Genomic DNA, 22,104 nt, shown 5'->3' with positions numbered 1-22,104 from the left:
GTAGGGTGGTGTAAGGAATGTAGGCAGTGTAACGGGGTGTAAGGGGTTTGCAAGGGTTGTAGGGGGTGTAGGGGGTGTAGGGTGGTGTAAGGAATGTAGGCACAGTGTAGGGGGTGTAGGGTGGTGTAAGGAATGTAGGCAGTGTAAGGGGGTGTAGGAGTGTGTAGGAGTGTGTAGGGTGGTGTAAGGAATGTAGGCAGTGTAAGGGGGTGTAGGAGTGTGTAGGAGTGTGTAGGGTGGTGTAAGGAATGTAGGCAGTGTAAGGGGGTGTAGGAGTGTGTAGGAGTGTGTAGGGTGGTGTAAGGGATGTAGGCAGTGTAAGGGGGTGTAGGAGTGTGTAGGAGTGTGTAGGGGGTGTAAGGGATGTAGGCAGTGTAAGGGGGTGTAGGAGTGTGCAGGAGTGTGTAGGAGTGTGTAGGGGATGAGAAGGGTGTCGGCAGAGGTGAGCGGACGCACCTTCCTCAGGTACATGTAGTCGGGCTGGTACTTGACGGGCATGAAGAACAGCAGGATCCGGTCAAAGAACTGCAGGCCCTTGAGGGAGGAGGCGCCCATGTACAGGAACACCCCGTACAGCACGGGCATGGGGATGTGGCCCAGCAGCGGGGTGATGAACACGGACAACCCCATCATCACGAAGATGAGGATGTGCGTGGCCCTCTGCTCCCTGGGCAACAAGTGCTGACCTCGCTCCAGCTCACCCCGACACCCAGCCTGCTCTTCGCAGCAAGTCCCAGCTGACACACACACACACTCAAGCTTATTTTCAAATAACAATGCTCGCAGGCTTTCACGGCCATTGTCTGCAGTAGCTTGGCTTCTGGGTTGTAGCCGTGTACTTGGCGAATAATTCACAGTTACCTAGTTACCTAGTAGGTAACTGCTCTCGGATGATGGCGACTGCATTGTCGACCGAAAGTAACAGTAGTATGTAAATGGGCATACTGAAACTGGCTTCTGGCTGTGGATTGTGATTGTCGGTCCGCCATCTTGGATTGTAACGTCACGGCGGCCATCTTGGATGTCCGTGACCTTGAACTTGACTGTGACCTTGACCTTTGACCTTAAAATTTTGCCAAAGTTTCCAAAATTTACCCAAAATTCCTCAAATTTAGCAAAATTTTCAATTTTTTTTTGGAAAAAATTCCACCAAAAAATCTCAAAAAATTTGATAATTCAAAAATTAGGATTTCGAAAAACCTTAAAATTATTTTGCCTTAGAAAGAACTCAAAATCATAAAAGAGGCTTAAAAGTGCCAAGAGCTAGCCGCTCTAAGCCGCCGAGGTCATGACCTGGAAAAATAGAATGCCATGGCAGACATTTTGAATCATGACATCACCGTTGAAATTTCCGTTACGGCCGCCATCTTGTATATCTTTATTTATTGGCCGATTTAAATGAAAAAAAAAATTAAATTTATAAAAATAATTTATTAAAACATTTTAATAAAAAAATATTTTAATAACATACATTAACGACATGGAGCTTGGAGTCCTCAGTTCGAACCCAGTGAGGGCAAAAAAAATAAAAATGGCGACTGATCCCCTCATGGTGGCTGCTGGCAGAATGACCCCCACCACTTTTTTCATAGCATATATATCATCAGGTAGTATGATGTCATGTACGCCATCTTGAAAATCCGTAATTTTAATGCTATATATTCGGGAAAAATTCCAAAATTCATTAAATAAATTTTTAATCAATATTCTGATTGATTCAATCGATTCCCGCCCTTGGTTCAATCCCTGGACGTTGCAAATCATCTTAATTTTATGTAAAAATTATCAATTTCTATAAATAATAATCAAAGTCCTAAAAGAAGCATAGTTTCCAAATCAACCATCATCCTATAAGCCAGTATGACCGTCATCTTGAATATTGGTATTTATCATCCGATTTTAATGAAAAAAATTAAAATTCATTAAATAATTCACTCATTAATTAACATATTAATTCGATCGATTCCTGTCCTTGGTTCAATCTCTGAACGAAGCTAAAAATAAATTTAATTTAAATATAAAAAAGTGTCAGGTTCGAGAAATAAATTACTGCAAGTTCTTTTACAAACATAATATTTATTACATAAGTTATATTCTACTACAGGAACATTTGCGATAGTTATCAATTTTATAAACATTTCTATTTTACTACACGAACACTTGCGAAAGCCAGCAATCTTATAATAATTTAGTTGCGCATCGGTGTGAAATGACTAATTCTTAGCTCCAATCGGTTTATACTAGACAGAGACCAACCAGAACCTTTACAGACATAGTCCTCCTCTTCTTGACAGAGTTTCTGGATACCGTGTTTAACAGTTTTCTTCACATCGTCAGAACTGTTAATTACTGCAGCCGATGTCTTAAATGCACACTTCTTAACTTTATCATCGAACGGATATGGCTTTCCATATATACAGTCCAACCACAAGTTATATTTTAAAGGTCCGTTTGTTGCTACGTCATTAGTAAGCTGATTGATTATGTTCTGTATGATATCGTCATGAAAATTACAAATGTCTTTCGACTCACTAAACGTATTTAGACAATAGTAGTCTTTCAATGTTCCACGAAATGCAGACTGCGCCAAGTAGAAGCCATTATCATTCACCTATAGAGCACCGATCACAGCCTTAGGTTTAGTTACATGTCCAGACGTTATAGCAATAGGTTGCTGCGCATCTGTTTTCTTTTGCTTGTATGCTTTCGAGTCTACAATCTAAAGCGAGGAGTCGAAATTTCTGTAGGTAGTTCAGCAGTAGGCGCCCGGACTTCACCTTTAGTTTTTCACATGTCGTCGCAAATTATCAATTCGAGTAATCCATTCATGACACTCATCACAGCGAAACTTCATGCGAGAAGGATTCTTCGTACATTTGCTCATCTCATGTCTTCGTGCATCATGAGCAAATGCGAAGGACATATAACAGTAGCCGCAAGGATACCGGGGTGATGAAGTCGAGCCTTTCAGACCCGATCCAGATAGAGACGTTGCCGCAGTTGTACCACCTCCAGGCATACTCTTATGAACATCAATGCATCGTTGTTGTATAGAAACCTTTACTTTCTGCCGAACAGCAGGTCCTTTGCATATATTCATGTGCGTTTTCATATTATCTTGTCTTGCAAATTGTTTGTGACATTTCTCACAGAAAAACATTTTGCGAGGAGGGTTCTTAGCACATTCTCTCTTCTCGTGTCGACGAGCATTGCTGTTGTTTGAGAAAATCTTGTCGCAGTAACAGACCGATGTTCGTTAGTTGTTGTCGAATCAGCAACCATTGAAGTCTCCATCGAGGGCGAAACATCGTTCATCGTGGTTTCCTGCGCAGCAAGCTCTGTAGGTAGTCATTAAGCTCTCTTCTGCTGGTGGTACCGTGACTGTTGTAGTCTCCTCCAATGTTGACGTCGTCGTTGCCAACGGGATCTGCACCTTCTTCGTCGTTGCTGACGTCAGGGTTCCCGTAGACGATGGTACAACGTCCATCAAGTTCGTCGTTTAAGTCGGTAAAGATGCCATCGAGTTCGCAAGAACAAGTAATTACGTGACTTATGCACCAGATGAAACAAACTAGGTGATCCTTACACCGTCGACGTCAGTAACAAACTGAACGGTCTGCTGTATAGGACACGCTTATATACATGCACCCGATGGAATAATACACTAGTCAAATCAAGAACCATTTACTATAATGCACGAGTCAAAACGACATTAAAAAAGAGGATCATATGATCGAAAAAATTCGATGACGGTGTGATACGTTCTCGTCTCATGAATTCGATCTCACCAATATACGCTAGGCTCCAAGAGCTTCAATTCGTGCCATCATATCCATCTACATTTGGCTTCAAGAGCTACAATTCGTGCCATCAGATCCATCTACATTTGGCTCGTATGCTCCAATTGACCATCAGTTTCAAGTGCTCCAACAGCTCCAAAGCTCCAAAGCTCCATCACGTAATATACGAAATATACGCAATGTACACACAATGACTACGCATCGTTCGCGCAGGACAGGCATTTAATGAAAACGAAGCACGTTTGGACGGAAATTCTACAAAACGAAAGCTCATTTAATGAAAAGGAGGTGCATTCTCTCGTTCATTCAACTCGGTAGGATGCGATCGTCAATGATAAGTTAGGATATAATGTCTCCAACAGTCTATGAATCCAACAGTTTTTAGTTCCAAAGGTCATTGGCTCCAATAGTCATTGGCTCCATCAGTCATTGACTCCATCAGTCTTTTGACTCCAAAAGTCATTGGCTCCAACAGTCATTGGCTCCAACTGCCCTTTGCTTCAACAGCTCCAATGATATTTGGCTAGAATGCTACGAGTCTAAAAGGCTATGAGGTTACAAGGCTATGAGTCTACAAGGATCTAGCAGGTTACGAGTTATACATGGCTGCGAGACTGCATGGCTAAAAGGCTGCGTGGATACGAAACTACATGGCTATGAAGCTACATGGATACAAGTCTACTCGTCTCCAAATGACTGCGAGGCTACATGGCTACAAACCCACTTGGCTACAAAGCTTAAATTCTACTAGTCTACAAGACTCCCCCAACTGCCTACGAGTCTACAAAGCTCCAACTGCTCCAGCAACATTATGTTAAAAATTTACAAGGCTACTTGGTTACGTAGCTACAAGTCTACGAGGCTCCAAGGCATCATGACTACACGACTACGAGCCATGAGGTTACGAGACTATGTGACTACGAGTCTACATGTTTACGAGACTGCGAGGCTACAGAGCTACGAAGCTTCTAGAACACAAGGTTACGAGACTGCGAGGATACAGGACTATAAGTCTACATGAGTACTTGATTATGTAGATACAAGTCTACGAGGCTACTGGTTACATAGCTACAAGTCTACGAGGCTCCAAGGCATCATGACCACACGACTACGAGCCATGAGGTTACGAGACTACGTGACTACGAGTCTACGAGTCTACAAGTTTACGAGACTGCGAGGCTACAGAACTACGAAGCTTCCAGGACACGAGGCAACATGGCTTCGAGACTTCTTGGCTCTAACTGACTACAATAGCACCATTCAGTGGTGAGAGTTAATTTATCTCATACAAAATAACTCGTTTAAAGTAGTGTCGATTCTTGGAAACAAATGACACCACATGCTGCTTACAGGTAAATATTAATTAGTTCTTTTATGTGGGATGCAGGATGCTCACTAACGATCGCAAAAGAAGGATGGCTTCGCTAAGCACCAAGGAAAAGGAAGTTCGTCTTGCTTATTAGTGATTCTCAGATGTCTCAGAGCTTATTATTATATATGACTGAGTAATGGTATGTTCGTTTGAATTCCACCTGATAAAAATATTAAAAGTGATGATTTAGTAGCAGAAATTCAATTAATTAAATTTAACTCTGAATAAAATGACATGACTCATTAAGTAAAAAATCCTTCTTGCTTAGACCGGTTTCTCAGAAGAAACCAGGAGCACACGGAAAAAACCATCAAAATATTGACAAGAATAATCGGGAGCACACGAAGAAAACCGACACACACATTTATTTGATATCAAAAAATCACAGAAAAAAATTAAAACCAACAAAAAATAATAAAAAAAAATTGATGAAAAAATTAGAAAAAGTTCTGGCTTTGCTAGAACTCTAGACTGTTTCAACAAATGAAAAGTTCACAAGCTGTTGAAGCTCACCTGACTCCCAGGAAGTGGGGCTTCTCTCCCGGAGCTGCGCACTCGGACTCCACCTTGAGGGAGTTGACGTGGTTGATGGAGAGCACGGTGGCCGCCACGAACCACGGCAGGCCCATGATGGAGCACACGATGATCAGGTTGGCCAGCACGAACAGGTCCAGGTGGTAGCCGCAGCCCTTCTGCGCACGGCACACCGACACTCAAGACTGTCCCCTCCCGTGCCCGCCCGTGTCCGCCCGTGTGGCCACAAGTCCCCAGTATGACTCAGTCAGGTGATGATTTATGGATTGCTGATAGCATTCCATGTTGGACATTGATGATATTGGAAGACAACTGTTGAGTTATTGAGGGCTGATGCCCCGGTAGATTAATTAAAACTGTTGATGTTTGATGGTGGATGATTGATGAACAATGAAGTATGATTATTTATGCTTTAAAATATTTGAATATAATGAATGATTGGTAATTGGTAGGCAAAAGATTACACGGTGAATTGTGATTAAAACAAAAACAAAAAACACACAGAAAATCTTGTCTAAACACCACAAAATACGGAAGTGCAGGTTAATACACCATATAACACCAAAATACGAGTTATATATATCATGGGCGTAGGTAGCATTTAACCAAAACTTAATTCAAATCATAAGAAGTTCTTTTAATGTTTGAAATACAAGGAACGTCGTATTTCTGGACAAAATATTGTACCAAAGTGCATGGATCAGAAAATTTAATTTAATTAGTTTTATTGTGCATCTCTTATTGAATCAATTTTAAACCATTAACATTCGCTAATTTATCTTTATTGCTCTGAATGTATCCGTTTTAGACCAATTGTATTAACAAAGTTTTTTTTACAGTAAAAATCATGTATGTAAATTTTACCACTCTTTTGGTGATGTAGGTATAGTTAAGTATTACAAAAACAGCTTTTATAAAAATAAAAACAGTAAAAACCAAAATTCTCTGTTTTTAAAATGAAATTGTATTAAAAATAAACCCATGAAATCTTGTCCCTATTAAAGGGTTGATAAGCCTGAAAGCTGACCGGGAGTCTCCAGTCTCCAGAGCGGGGAGTTGAACTCAACTGACCAGGACAGACTAGGATAAGTTGCACTGTGGTGGTTCACTGTGTACATATGTAGACAGTGTAAAGGTTCCTCTGGTACGTGAGTGTCCTACCACTGTGATACCTTACCCATTATTATTTGGTATTTATCATCATGACCAAAGCTTTGAATATACTGTATAGAAGTCGCCAGCCCAGGTTAAAATTTCTAATACGGTTTGAGGTTGTTGGTTAATTCACCACCGCAATCGTCACCATCTCTAGGGCATCGACTTGTGGCGGTCCCTAGCGGACAAGTGTCAAACTCTTCAAACACCCCTCCCCCCCCTCCAGTTGAACGATCTTGAACTGCAGTGAATGAAGGGTGGGGGGTGCGGGGGGAATGACAGCGGGCGACAGTGCTGCGCTCTAACGTGTAAATAACAACCTAAGACGATACAGGGCGTTAAGGTAGCGCCCTGCAGTGGTGAAGTTCCCAAGCTGCTCATCATACGCTCCTGAAAAACGTAGAGTAAATTAATAAACCTATCCACTCGCGACTTCTATACAGTATATATATTCAAAGGCCAAAGTAAATTGCCATCTTTAGTAGCCATTATCTTGGTGGAAAAAATTGTTTTGGAGTTTCGAGGTTCAGCCACATCAAAAGAGGTGAAATGTAATTGATTTGGGTTTCATGTCCCGTCGACAGCAAGGGCACTACAGGGAGATGACGAGCGAAACGGGGAATCTCTGGAAAGAATACACAGTGTATGGAATATCCACCATGTTTTTTTTTCTGAAAACCAAACCAATAGTATTGTTTTGGTGTAAGGTTAATGATTTGACTGCTCAGCCGTGATAGCTTTAGGCCTATATTACTATGGTGATGCCTACATTGCAGTTCCACTGAATTCTCACAACATAATTGAATAACCCCTAAACATTGTAACTACTTTCTAAACATGAAGTTTATTTATGTTGAACTATTATTAAATTAAAAATATCCTGTAGTTATCTTCACACGAATGCTTAAGAGTGAGAAATAGTTTACCTAAATTGTGGTACATTGCTTTGTGGTTATAATTTATTAATTTTTAACTGGGAACACTATCTTGGCCAGAATTTTGTTTCAGGGAATGTTTTAAAAAAATTTCGCTGTCCCTGATTCTGTCTATCGTTAAATTATATTTGTGACTTTCCTTTCTGAATTTAGAAACAATTGTTTTTCTAGAATGATCAAACACAATTTAAGACTGATCTATAAAAGTTCGAACCTGTGGACGGATTGTGCTTTAGTCTTCAACTGAAGAATGTGACATTGTTGCCCTTGAAACAGTCTTGTTAGAAATATATTTTTGGTGGTCAACTATAGTATAGACTGAACTATATAACTTTTTTTCACTCAAAATTTCAACCTTGATAGTCTTCATCAGGAAGAGAATTTTTTTTTAAACCCCGCACAAAGAGAAGGTCGCCCCATACAGCAGAAGTGATAGTCAGCCCTACTAACCAAATTTGAAGTGATTTTACGAGACGTTCTTAGTACATTCGGAAGCCTATAAGGATATGTAACAAGTGAAATAAAACAAGCGCCATATTCCACTTTCGTAGGGGAGGATAAGATGGTTCTCATGTGTCTGTGCGCAGTAGCTGCGGGGAGTAGCGAAGTGGGAGAGGCTACATTTAACCAGTGCCGCACTGGAGGAAACCGTGGTAGTCCTATTCTGAATGTAGATCGCACCCGACAGACGGGGGAAAAAAAGGGCAGGAGCGAGGAATTAGATGGTCATGCTGGTGATCCTGGGACATGGGTATGCATCGCAGGAGCTTAAGTGGTGCCTTAAGGTTGTACTGGTGGCACGACAGATGCTCCAAGTAACTCAGTGGCACCAGGAGTATGGAATATGCCTCATAAATGTGATTGTGAACGTAGATCGTACCCGTCAGACTGGAGGAAAAAAAAGGCAGGAGCGGAGAATAAGGTGGTCAGGTTGGTGATCCTGGGAGTGGGTATGCATCGCAGGAGCTTAAGGTTGTACAGATGGCACGACTGATGCCCCAAGTTACTCAGGGTCACCAGGAGTACGGAAGGTGCCTCATAAATGACGTTGGCCTGAGAACGGTGGTCTCTGCGAGGACGCACGAGGCCACGAGACTCACCTTCAGCTTGTGCTCCTTGCGGTTGATGATGACGGCGGTGATCTGCTGGTCCATGAAGATGAGGATGGTGCCGAGCAGAGCGGGCGCCACGGCCACCACCGCCGTCCAGTACGGGTTGCGGCCGAACGGCTCGATGACCCAGCCGCGGGTGCTCAGCGTGGGCTTGAACTCGGCCGGCACCTGCAGGCACGCATTGGGGGAGACACAATCTTTAATTATTCCAGTGTCTTGCTTTAGTTCCAGTCAGTGGCGTAGCCAGGATTTGTGTATGGGGGTGGTTAAGAAGCATGCCTCCCCCCCCCCCCCCGTATTAAAGCGTGGGGTATGGGGGTCCTCCCCCGGGAAAATTTGGATTTTAAGGTGTAAAATAGTGCTATTTTAGCAGTTTTGGTTCTTAAATTTAAATATTGTAATGGTAAAAATTGTATTAATTTTAATATGAAATTTGTTTGAGTGATGAATAAGAAATTAATTAAACATTTGGTGCTAAAGAGAAGGGGGTTGAAACCCTAACCCCCCCCCCCTGGCTACGCCACTGGTTCCAGTTGCCATTACTCATTATATAGTCCATATAATTATTCATTATATAGACACCAAGTTGGTAGTAGTATGGGAAGAATCCAAGAATGTGAAAGGTTCCACGTTGAGGTTTACTCTAGGACCTGGATTATGATTGGGTAGGTGGTGCTCCGATCGCTTGGAGCAGGTTCCAAGGGTACTCTAGCCTGATGCAGAGTCGACGTGGTGGGCGACGACACAGCTCCGGTACTAGTCTGGACAGCTGGCAGAGGTTTGGATAGTCCTCCACCGGACCACGGGTTCACTGGGTGACTGAGGGGTCCCAGTGTGATGTGGGAGATCGGGGTAGGCGCCAGCAGTGCTGGTAACATCTAAGAGCTTAGGACGCAGGCAACTGTCTGGTTAGCTGAGTGAGGCGGGGGTGAAGGTGGTGTTTCTACTGAGATGGGTAGCCTCGGCCTCTGGACATAGCTGGATCTCTAACAACTCTCCTGTCTCGCGCATACGGCGTATCCGTATGCACGCCCGTGGGGGTCCTGGGACGGAAGGGGCTTAAGCCTAAGAGAGCCGGGTTAGCAAAGAAAAACTAGTGGTAAAATCCTGTGGAATATTGTTCTTGTACTTTTAGTTGTAGTTTCAGTTGTAATTATTCATTCATGTGTTTGGCATCATGGCCGTCGCAATGATAAATTTTTTGTGGTGGACTTTAATTGATTTAGTTGTTTGAGGAATATCCATCCCCTGGAAAAAGGAAAAATTTGGAGTTTGAGGGTGCATAAAGGTGGTTTTTAGGCATTTTTCATTCCTAAATATTCTAATTATAGTTGGTTGCAATATATAATTTATTTTTTATAAAAAATATTTTCAGAGAACAAATTTGTAAAAACACAGTTAACATATCTGCTGGTGCTATATCCACACAAAAGCATTAATTTAAACAACAGGAGAAACTACGAAACTACGAAACTAAATATATTATTGGAGGGGACGAAATTGAAGATTTTTATTATTGGGGGGGGGGGGGGACGTGTCCCCCTTGTCCCCCCCGGTTGCTACGCCCATGTTGGGCATGACAAGGCCCAACCTTGTTACAACCTGATATCTACAAATACATGTAACCACCAAGAGACATTAGCTGATTATTTCATGGAGACTACACATGCCTTAATGCTCGGTCTAACACGCCGTTTTATTTTGTATTTTCAAGGGATATAACTAAATGTTTAAACTCGATATCTCTCTTGAAATTCTTGCTCAGGGACAAAAAATTTTAACGGATTTTTCCTTATTAAAGATAGCTGGCTTCCTTGGCCACTGTCTGGAGTTTTTTGGTTTCCTGGGATGTAGCATCGAGGGCAGTAGCGGATCCAGAGGGGGGGCTAAGGGGCTCAAGCCCCCTCCAAAAGCATCTGGGTCCACTTTTGTTTTAGTGTTTGCCTTGATAAAGCCTAGCCTCAGCTGGATCAAGCCCCTCCCAAACCAAAATCCTGGATCCTCCACTGATCCAGGGCAAAGAATTCACCAACGTTTCGGTCAATCTTGCAGTTGAAATTTACAAGAACCGCCGCAACTTTACTGCTACCCCTGATGATGGCAACTGCGAGGTCGACTGAAACGCAGGTGAATTCTTCCACCGTCGACGCGGCCACAACCCAGAAGCCAAGCAACTCCAAATCTTCACTTAAATGTAATATCATGGGCGTTCAAAGTCACACAAATGATAATAACTACACACATGCTATACTTACACCAAGTGGATATTTGTTGAAAATATTTGCGGCAGAACAAAAAAATGAAAGGGAAGTATCAAACTGATATTAACATGGATATTAACATGGAGTGTGAGATCAAACCTTAATACTTGATGTAAGCTTGGCGTATGTCCAAAAGCTTACATCAAGTCATATTTCAAAGACAAACATTAATAGTTAGACATAATATAAACACTGACGTCATCAAGTGTTCAAAGTTAGGTTCTACACTTTATTGAACCATAACATTTAATGTGGAAGCTGTAATGCAAACTGGGGGATTCATATTTGAAAAAAATAAAAGCTGGTTCGGAAATATCCCAGTCCTGGTGTCGATGACGGACCAACTCACAACTGCGATCTAAATTGGAAGGATTTAAATTACGTCGATAAAGAAAGCTTTTCCTTGAACAACCGTGCTTCCTGCAGGAAATTCTATATGTGTGTTAATATGCTATCATGCTCTGACAAAAAGTTGTGACCCATGTGTTTTTGCGTGGCTTGTAAAAAGTTTCAACCCGGCCTTCACGAGACAAGACAGGATCCTCTTCAGACCACATTAAAAAAAACAACTAATATATCCAAAATAACTAAAATACATCATGGCCCCTACAAGGGGCCTGGGTCCAGGGCCCAGCCCTGTTTATTTTCAAATGTTTAACTACTATAATTTTTTACAAACTAGAAAATCATATTGAATATTTTATAAATAAAGCTTTGTTAGGACTTATAAACTAGTAACCATAAATATACCCTGTATTTTCAGGTTAAATAACATTCTGAAAAGAGTGTAGGTAAGAAATAACCATGCAGTTATAATGTAGCACGTGACTGTATAATTGGAGAGGAAGGGGGGGGGGGGGTTTCCGATCCTGAGTCCAGTGCTAGTAATCGAATGTGGAGGCCATGCAATACATTCATGGTAGGCTAATGGCCCGTCTACAATAGCAATGTCCTAAACAGTGTCCGAAGGACACTCGTCGCTGATTGGTCCACGTGACCCTCTGACGTCATGCGTCAAGTGGGTGAAGGTCCGAACCTACCTGGTCCGAAAACATTCGTCAATTTGAACTTTTTGTCCCAACCTGTGTACTTCGGACACAGAAAAAGAACAGAACACTCATGATATTTGAATTTCCGGTTCCCGTTTGAAAATGTGGTGTTTGTTTTTGTTAAATATCTGAATAAATATATAATATTGAACTCCCACAACTTTCATAAGTTCAATCTCAAACTACAAAGCATCAAAACAATAAACAATAAACATTTGGTTTGGCACATTTACTGCGCTCTGGTGACAACTTAAGAAATCAATACATTCGGACATCGGACATCGCAATTGTGGACAGGGCAGTTTTCGGTGAGACAATGTGACGTCACTCACATTCGGATGACACGGACCACGCACAGGTTCGGACTATTGTAGACAGGCTCTAACTGACACAGGCTACAGGCTTGAATTATTTCCTTTATACATGTGTGCGAGGCAGTGGCGTAGTGTGCCATCTCGGCGCCTGGGGCGGGAGACCCATTTTGCCGCCCCCATTCTATAGGTGCTTAATTAAAATTAAATTTCACATGCAATGAGGTACCTTTTATTGAAGTGAAAATAGGATGAGCGGTTTTACAAGCGGATTCTACGGGCCTTATGAGCAGCGAAGTCAGAAATAACTTTGTCAAAATCAATATTAGCAGCCAATTCTTGTTCAATCGACAATATAGCCAAGTTTGATAGTCTAGCGGAGCTCATAGTAGATCTGAGGTAATTTTTTATTAGCTTCAACTTCGAAAATTTTCTCTCACAACTTGCAACACTAATTGCCAAAGTCAAATATATTCGAATCAAGATGACTATATTTGGAACCGAAATTACGAGATTCAGTTTTTGAATGAACTGGAGGAGCTCCAGTGGTCCTTTACCACTTATATCTTCCTCTGATTCAGAACAGGCAACAACAACAAACTGCTGAAGACGCTTCCGCTCCATCTGAAACTCGTCCTTGTCGATGTCTTCTAATACATGGGAAAGATCACACTCGAACTTGCTGTCCAAAAGTTTCGCTGGCATCAAAAATCCGAACTTGTCCAATATTTCTTGAATTTGCTGGAATCGAGTCGTCATTTCTTGAATGATCTTGTCGAATGATGCGATAATCTCTCGACGGATTTCCTGTTCGTGAGACAAAGCTGCATCTTCAGAAGATTCATCGCCATGCATGCGTTTTTTCCTGCGAATTCTTCTCGTTTTGAGTTCGATTCCGAGTTTTTCGCAGAGAGTCTTAGCAAAGTCAATTGCTTCTTGCACGAAACGGTCTCTACTTTCCACTAAGAGGGTTTTTAAAGCGCAGAGTTTTATTTGCATGTTAAGGTGTGTCAAATTTTTGCTAGATTTCGCCTATGTTAATTGGTATTTACAGCGGTGATACGCCCGGTGCGTATCTATATTTGTATTTGTATTTGTATTAATGTGTTCTTATATATTTTTAATGCCTTTTTTGTAATTATATTTAATTTTCAGAGCTCCGAAGTATATGATCAAATTATAATTTTTGGGGGGAATTGTTAAAGTATTTTTTTAGTATTATTATATAGCTATTTTTTATAAGTAGTAATAGGGTATGTATTTTATGATGGATGCGCCGATTTGTGATGAAACGATATATATATATATTTATTAAATGTTGTCATATAAATTTTGCGTCTTTTAACTTGCTGCCTCCTCTCACTGTTCGCAACCTTATTAGTATTTTTTAAGCCTGCTATTAGTTTGGATTTTAATATTTTTTTGGGTTTACCTGCGCTCGCGGTACGGGGCAATATAGGAGTTTTACTGTGTCCCGGTTTGTGGAAGTTGTTTGGTTTTCCCTGGGTTAAGGTCAAACTTTACAGTACAATGCGTAGTACTAAATTCAATGAGTGCGAAAGAGAGGCATCGACACGGGCCGACGCGTAAAACAAAAGATTTTGTATGAGTAATGAACATAATAAGGAGTGCCGCTCAACTCAGCTCGCGCGCGGCGTGATGCGGTGTTGCCGTTCCTATGTAAACAAACAAACGTTATAAAGAGCTCTGTCAGTGATTTCGCAGTTTTTCTTTTAAATAAATATTAAAAAATAGTTGGTGCGCAAAATTGTAGATAAAAATGTAACATTATAGTGTGTCTGACACATTTAATGAATGAATCATAGATCAGATCTCAACCCGCTTCACCGGCGACCCGCCCCCGCTGCCGCCCGGGGCGGGCCGCCCCCTCCGCCCCACCCACGCTACGCCACTGGTGCGAGGTCAATGGTTGTATCACAATCTCCCTGCTTACAAGAGATTGGCGAATTTAAACCCCGAGAAATCAGCTGCTGGCAATGCTAAACATCTAAGTCATATGAACACCCATGTATTCTTACCAGCAGCTACAACCCTTCCACTAAGTTATGTGGAGCTGAAGTACGATTGTATGATCGTAAATGTAACAAAATATGGTTTATTTAAAAGCTGTGTGTTAGGAGAACTGCATGTTCAAGGTCATGGCCTGAGTTAGGAATACCAATGACGATCACAATCAAAGAGGAATTTGGAACCTGAAAGAGGGTTCGCAGAGAGTATGAGATGAGATGGTAAGCTCATGTGGTGTTTAAGAGAGGGGGAGATAGCTGAACAGGGGATGGTAAAGCAAACCTTCCTGAGAAGGAGGCCTGAAGGAGAACTGATGATAACTGTAGGTGTGCAGAAAGAAGGAGGAAAAGTGTGGCAGCGGAGGATCGGAACCACAGAACAAGAAAGAGAGGAGAGACTAAGTTGCAGGCTTTGAAAATCATTTGACTCCTAAGAAAATAATGCTCACTTAAATGCCTACTGAAACTAGTGAAACCTTACCGAACAGTGAAAACCTGTTACAACAATGAAAAAAGTGTTTCAAAAAAATATCTTACCCGTAATTTTGGAGTGTTGATTCCAACACAGGAATCCAAGCCCGACATGGACAATATCGCAATGATGACAGCGAAATCGCTCACTATTTGTCGAACCTGCAAAAAAAAAGAAGGTATTTTGAAGCAGTGAGATTCGAAAGTAGTATATAAAATATTTCCTCCTGCTACTGGGTCCGGGTAGTGGTGCAGGTGACGGTGTCCGCCATCTTGAAATCAGACGTCACGGTGGCATTCTTGGTGGCAAAATTCTCAAAATTCATCAAAAATTCATCAAAATTCCTGTAAATTTCCCTATTTCGAGGGAAAAAATGCCCAATTATAGAGAAAAATTCCCATTTTATTCCTGAAAAATGTGCACGGCTTGAAAATTCCTAAAACTGGCTTAAGACAGTTAAAAGCAAGCCGCCCTAAGCCACAAATATCAGAACCTTGACCCCAGCCGCATCGTTGCGATTTTCGTTATGGCTGCCATCTTAAAAATTCGCACTTCTTAAGCAAGAAAATTGGGAAATTGTTTTAAAATTATTAAAACAATTTACTAATTTAATATTAATTAAAAGAATTTCCGCCATTTTGAAATTCCATGCTTTTTAAGCTAAAAAAATCGGGGACAGTTTAAAAATTAATAAAATTTTAATAAAGAGAAATTTTTAACTAGTCTCGTAGACTCGTAGCCTTGTAGCATCGTAGCCTTTCTTTTAGTCTTGCAGTCAATGTCGCTGTAGCTGTTGGAGCTGTAACTTATCATATCGTATCGTAACCCTGTGGCGAGGATGATTTTCAAAATGGCGGAAGTTCTTTGATTAAAATTTTATTAAATATTTTTTATTAATTTTTCCCGATTTTATAGCTTAAAAATTACGAAATTTCAATAAGGCGGACGGAATTCAAAATGGAGGAAGTTCTTTATATTAATATTTAATAAGTAAATTGTTTTAATAATATTAATTTTTCCCCCCGATTTTCTTGCTTAAAATGGCAGTCATAAAGAAAATTGAAACGATGGTGGCCGAGGTAAAAGTCCTGATCTCAGCGACTTAGGGCGGATTGCTTTTGGGAGTCTTAAGCCAGTTTTAGGAATTTTCAAGCCGTGGACATTTTTCAGGAATAAAATGGGAATTTTACCCTATACTTGGGAATGTTTCCCTCGAAATAGGGAAATTTCTAGGAATTTTGGTCATTTTTGAAGAATTTTGAGGAAATTTGCCACCAAGATGGCCGCCGTGACATCAGAATCCAAGATGGCGGACACCAGTATCTGCATCTCGACCAGGATCCAGTAGCAGGAGGAACAACTATATAATACTTTTGAAGTTTTGACCAAAACTAATTAAAGTTTAATTATTTTAAAATTAAAATGGCACCAACAGTATCAATGTGCACAGCCCTTACTTGATGTGCAGTATGACACACTGCTTTCCAGAAAACAAATAAAATATTTAAAGCAACGAATTCCATCAAATTTAATGTACTATGGTAATATTTGGACTCTAACGACAGAATTTTCACACATTATGTAATTTATCAAGATAGTGAACATTAAAAATAACTGGTAACAGTTGTTAAATGACAGTGGAGGATACACTTGAGAGCATTTAAAATGCTATATACTTCAGTTTAAAAAGTTCAGACTGAAAAATTACACTTAAAAAAATACTATTTAGGGACATTTGAAAATATCAATCATTTTAATTGTACATTAGGTACATTTAAATCATATTTTAATACGCTGTATACAGTGTTGTAACTGATACAATTTTTAAACTTAGTAACTAGTTCATGCTCTCTTTGTTGCAGAAAAGGAAAAAAGGTTGCACTATATGAAAAAAAAAGTTTAAACAAAGTCGTTACTTTGAATATATATACTGTATAGAAGTCGCCAGCCCAGGTTAAAATTTCTAATACGGTTTTGAGGTAGTTGGTTAATTCACCGCCGCAATCGCCACCATCTCTAGGGCATCGACTTGTGGTGGTCCCTAGCGGACAAGTGTCGAACTCTTCAAACACCCCTTCCCCCTCCCCTTGAACGACCTTGAGCTGCAGTGAATGATAGGTGGGGGGTGCGGGGAATGACAGCGGGCGACAGTGCTGCGCTCTAACGTGTAAATAACAACTAAGACGATACAGGGCGTTACGGCGGCGCACTGCAGCGGTGAAGTTCCCAAGCTGCTCTTCATACGTTTCTGAAAAACGTAGAGTAAATCCTATCCACTCGCGACTTCTATACAGTATATATATTCAAAGGTCGTTAGAAGGGGTTTTTTAAAAACACGTAGGATCTTCTGAATCAGTGCTTGATTACTGGCCCATTAATATAAATATATATTTTAATTCACGACTTCTGTGTAGCTTTGTAACCCCGAGTACGAGGCAATGAAACCTTTTTATAAACACTTCTCATGAAATAAAGTAACGAAATATTTCACGCTCTGAAAATAAATTTTTTCATTGTATTCATAAATTTAAAATAAATGCAATTAAGTTAAGGTGATAGCAATTACACGGCTGACAGTTTCATTTTAAACTAGTAAACCAAACAATGCTGTTATAGCTTCGCAAAAGCCCAGTAAAGCAAACTTAGTGATTGTGCTGGGGAACAGAGCAGTCAGTTGGTAGACGACCGATGCATGACCATTTTGAACTCGGTAGCGGGTTTCCATTTCACAACACCCAGTCCTAGACCAGGAATGTCAGGGAGTCCAACCACATGACAACCCAGAGGTGAGGCGTGCTGTACAAGTGACAGTGCTGCTTGAACAGTGATGCTAGTAGTTTAACGTTTGAATGTTGGTGACTTGATGCCCCCGCGTCTGCATTGAGGCAAGAGGCGGGCAATCGCAGTACGTCGCCAGGATGTTGCAGTGCGACGGGACGTACCTTGGACGGGACGTACCTTGGACGGGAAGAAGAGGGCGTTCTTGAAGTCCTTGAGCTGCACGGAGATGAGGAAGGTGCCGAAGAACAGGATGATGGACATGAGGAACACGTCAGGGATGTAGTACTTGCCGGAGCAGCCGCGGCCGAACATGGTGCCGTTGTGTTGCTGCAACATCGAGACATCACACGTCTGTAGTAGTGCGCACGCGAGCATCTCACTGCCAGATGGCCATACTCGCCACCCCACACAGATTACCAAAAAGGAAAAAAAAAATTGTTGTCTGTAAAGTCGGTTTACGGACGATAGTATAACGTGACGTCATAAAACATTGATGAAATTATTGCATACTTTTATGAATAAATTGAATCATTTTTATTGAATTATCACCATTTTGTATGGATACAAAGAAGGAGTGGAATGAAATCTACAATTTAATTGATAAATTTACTTTTATTCGCACTCATTAATTCAAATATGTTTATTACTTTAACGAAGAGATTATTTTAACTATAACTTTTATACATGTTTTTCTATTTAACTTCTTCCAATCTGTGTTATTCTGTTAAGGATAGGACGATGATAGGAAAAGTAGGAAACGAATGGAAGTGTTTCAAGTTTAATGTTCCTCGAAAAAGTCGAATCGATGGTTGTTCCAATCGAGTGGAAGAGAGACAGATGCGGCGCAAGCGTACAATGAGCGTAACGAGAAATTTTTTCGTGCGTGCAGCCGGCGTTCGATTTATTAGACGTTGTCACGTCAAAAAAAAAAAGACATGCTATAAAATAACACGCACGAAATGAACTAAGAAATGTGTGAACAAGTTCTCGCAGCCTCGACCGGACATCAACTGGCTCACCTGGCACTCCTCGTCGGACAGAGTGAACCACGAGATGTTGCGAGGTGACTCGTCGCCGCCAGGGACGCAGTAGCACTCCACCGCACTGCCCGTGTCCACGGGGTAGTCTCTGCCTATGTGCAGCACGTTCTCCACAGCCTGCCAACACGACGGACCACGTGGATTAGCTTCGGAGGAGTGATTTATCACTAAGTAAGTATAAAAACTTAATTTACCACACTTTCACCCCATCAGCGGTCGAATTTCGAGAATATGTTAAAACATACGAGTTCTATTACTATGTACGTAAGCTTCGGAACTATGAGTGATTATTTTAAAATCATATTTACCCCTTTTTTTTCAACCCCTTAGGGGTGCGCAGAGGCGAAAATCTGTAGAATTCCCGTTTATCATTACCATTTTACAGTTACGATATGGCAAATGGAACTGAGCCTCCTCAGACGGAGGGCTTTCTGATTCCAGGGGGGCTGGGGGCCCATGGGGTTGGGAATATCTACTTATAATATATAACCTAGTGTTCAGGTTACCGAGAGACCCTATTACTAAAACACGTCAAGACGGTACAAATATGTAAACAAACAGACAAAAAAAACTATATTTTTGGGTTTTACGTAATTTCAAAAGCCATTTCCATTTTTTTTTTCATAAATTATCCAAATTAGGCAAATTTTTTTATCTTGAACAGTTTTATTATTGCTGCCGATATATTCCTATGGTATAACATATTTCACTGTTTTTTTGCGGTGTGTAACATGAGCACCAGTGAAAAGCGAGCTGCGCGCGCACTGGTGGAGGCAGGCCTACCTTGTAGATGAAGATGAGAGCGATGAGCGTGGCGAAGTTCTCCTCGGTGAAGCGGGTGATGTAGCAGACGAAGGCGCTGGCGTCAACGGCCACCAGGATCAGCAGGATGATCCCGATCCACACGCCGATCCACAGCCGGAACGACAAGTACTCCCAGTCGCGCTGCCTGCGAACCCGGGACACGACCCTGGCACCGACCTAGAGAGTACGTGTTGATGGCTTAAGGGGCCCGCCTACCTGGTCACACAGACGGTGTGCATAGCCAGTAGCGGATCCAGAGGGGGGGCTAAGGGGCTCAAGCCCCCCCCCCCAAAAGCATCTGGGTCCACTATTGTTTTAGTGTTTGCCTTGATAAAGCATAGCCTCAGCTGGGTCAAGCCCCTCCCAAACCAAAATCCTGGATCCCCCACTGTGCAGAGCTTCAGGAAAAACAACGCGATTTCTAAACTACTCAAGATATCCGAGTGGAATATGTCTACGAAAAGCATTTAAGAGTTCGCTGAGGCCCGAAAAGTACTTTTAATTTTGGATCATGTTTTTAAACTGTATTTCTAGAAGAGTTAAAATGGCTAAAACGCATGTTTTGAGAGTAATTTTTAGGCGTAAAACAACCAGTAGGTACAGATTATTAAAAGCACTTAAGGGACTTGCATTACACCTTTATCTTCAATTATCGGCCATATAATGTTACGGTCACCGCTCAAATTTCACAGTTATCCTGTGACGACGAGAAGACTACGCGTCAATTCAGAGCCTTGCGCTTAGAAGCGATACCACGCTATAAATACCATCGAGCATCGCACTTATCATCCCGCCTCACTAACACACACACACCCCTGACGAGGCGGGGCCCTTTTAATGGGCCCGCCTCGTCAGGGGTATATGTGTGTTAGTGAGGCGGGATGATAAGCGCGACGCTCGCTGGTGCTTCTAGCGCGGTGTCTCCTCTGGACTGGCGCGCAGTCTTCTCCCAGTGCATATGAGCGGCGACCGTAACATTATGTGGCGGAGAAATGAAGATAAAGGTGTGATGCAAGTCCCTTGAGTGCTTTCAAGAATCTGTACCGGTTGTTTTACGCCTAAAAATTACTCTGAAAACATGCGTTTTAGCCATTTTAACTCTTCTAAAAATATAGTTTAAAAACCTAATCCAAAATCAAAAGTACTTTTCGGCCCTCAGCGAACTTTTAAATGCTTTTCGTAAGCAGACCCCCACTCGTATATCTTGAGTATTTTCAAAATCACATTGTTTTTTTCTTGAAGCTCCGTGCACTGTGTGAATGATGCAACTGCAAGAGAAAAATTTAAAGTATAAATGCACTCGTCTTACAAGTTTCAAATATTAAACTTCATTTACTGTAGAAATAATTACTTTTGTTTATACAAAAAACATATTTACGAAAAAAAATTCAATTAACGTATTTATATATTAATAAGAAATATAGGATCATTTTAAAAACAGGGTTTTTTAATTACCAGCCTACTGTTTCTGCTTGTTAAGTTTAATCTCTTAAACTTTTTATTGTGTTATAAATGTGAACAATAAAGTCAGGTACGCCCAGGTGAATGTTCGAACCCACGTCCCGCTGAGGTGTAAAGAGTGCAAGCGGCCAGTAAAAGTGGTATCGGCGGGAATGAATGCCTCTCCGTGCGGTTCGAGACTTTGACAAGATTTATTTTTGTTCGCTTGGCCCCTGATACAGGTCCCAGGATACCAAGCCTGCTTATAGGTTTTTGACAAAAAAATTTATTATGTTCGTGACTTGCGATTTGTGACTCTGACCCCTCTCCTGTGGTCATTTACTCGGAGTTAGAGCTCCTCCTGTTTTCAGCTAAAATTCAGATCCTTCGGGAGAGTGCAGTGGCGTAGCCGAGGTGGCTGGCGCCGCTGGCCAGACTTGAAAATGGCGGCACCTCTTGGATTAAAAGAGAGCCGGGGGGGGGGGGGGGGAGGAGGAGTTTGGGAAGCCTTCTTTTCACAGACGAGAGAGCCACACCCGAAGTTCCCCGAAGTTCATGCTCGCTTTCTTCCCCCCCCGTTCCATCTCAGTATCTTTAATGTAGCTATCCTAACCAAATCAACCGTCCACAATGTTTTAAAGTATTTATAATGTAGCTAACCTAACCTAAATGACCATTAGTTATCATGAGTTACAATGAACAAAAAAGAAAATAGTGCGTGGAGTCCCTCTGCGCGGAAGAAGTGAAACTTCACTATTTACTTCGCTGCATAGCAAGAATACCACGCGCATGTGCTTGGGATCTGCCGACTCACTCTCTTTCTCTCTCCTACTTTCTACCTTTGTGTATCTTTCTTTCTCTCTCCCTCTTGCGTTGTAATATTGGACGCTACACGTTGCTAACGCTCGCGCTGGCCTGTAACAGGTATACTACGCGCATGCGTTCGAGTGCCACGCATTCACTCTCGCTCTGTCTCTTTCTATTCCCCCTCCCCAGGAGCGTTGAATGTTT

General features: G+C 41.6%; 1 protein-coding gene across 1 annotated transcript in view; it reads right to left on the bottom strand.

The window, feature by feature from the left end:
• The window catches only part of LOC134540996 (electroneutral sodium bicarbonate exchanger 1), a 168,898-nt gene that overhangs the window by 20,567 nt on the left and 126,227 nt on the right, over positions 1-22,104 (bottom strand). Inside the window, exons 14-20 of the mRNA XM_063384108.1 lie at positions 19,633-19,798; positions 18,829-18,966; positions 17,987-18,136; positions 15,094-15,189; positions 8,897-9,076; positions 5,686-5,864; positions 457-667 (exon numbers count right to left, since the gene is read on the bottom strand). Coding sequence (XP_063240178.1) covers positions 457-667; positions 5,686-5,864; positions 8,897-9,076; positions 15,094-15,189; positions 17,987-18,136; positions 18,829-18,966; positions 19,633-19,798 — 1,120 coding nt within the window. The remainder of the gene's footprint in view (positions 1-456; positions 668-5,685; positions 5,865-8,896; positions 9,077-15,093; positions 15,190-17,986; positions 18,137-18,828; positions 18,967-19,632; positions 19,799-22,104) is intronic.

This window comes from Bacillus rossius, chromosome 17, assembly GCF_032445375.1.
Source record: "Bacillus rossius redtenbacheri isolate Brsri chromosome 17, Brsri_v3, whole genome shotgun sequence".
In the NCBI taxonomy this organism is placed as follows: domain Eukaryota; kingdom Metazoa; phylum Arthropoda; class Insecta; order Phasmatodea; family Bacillidae; genus Bacillus; species Bacillus rossius.
This window is presented reverse-complemented; position numbering and strand designations above follow the sequence as displayed.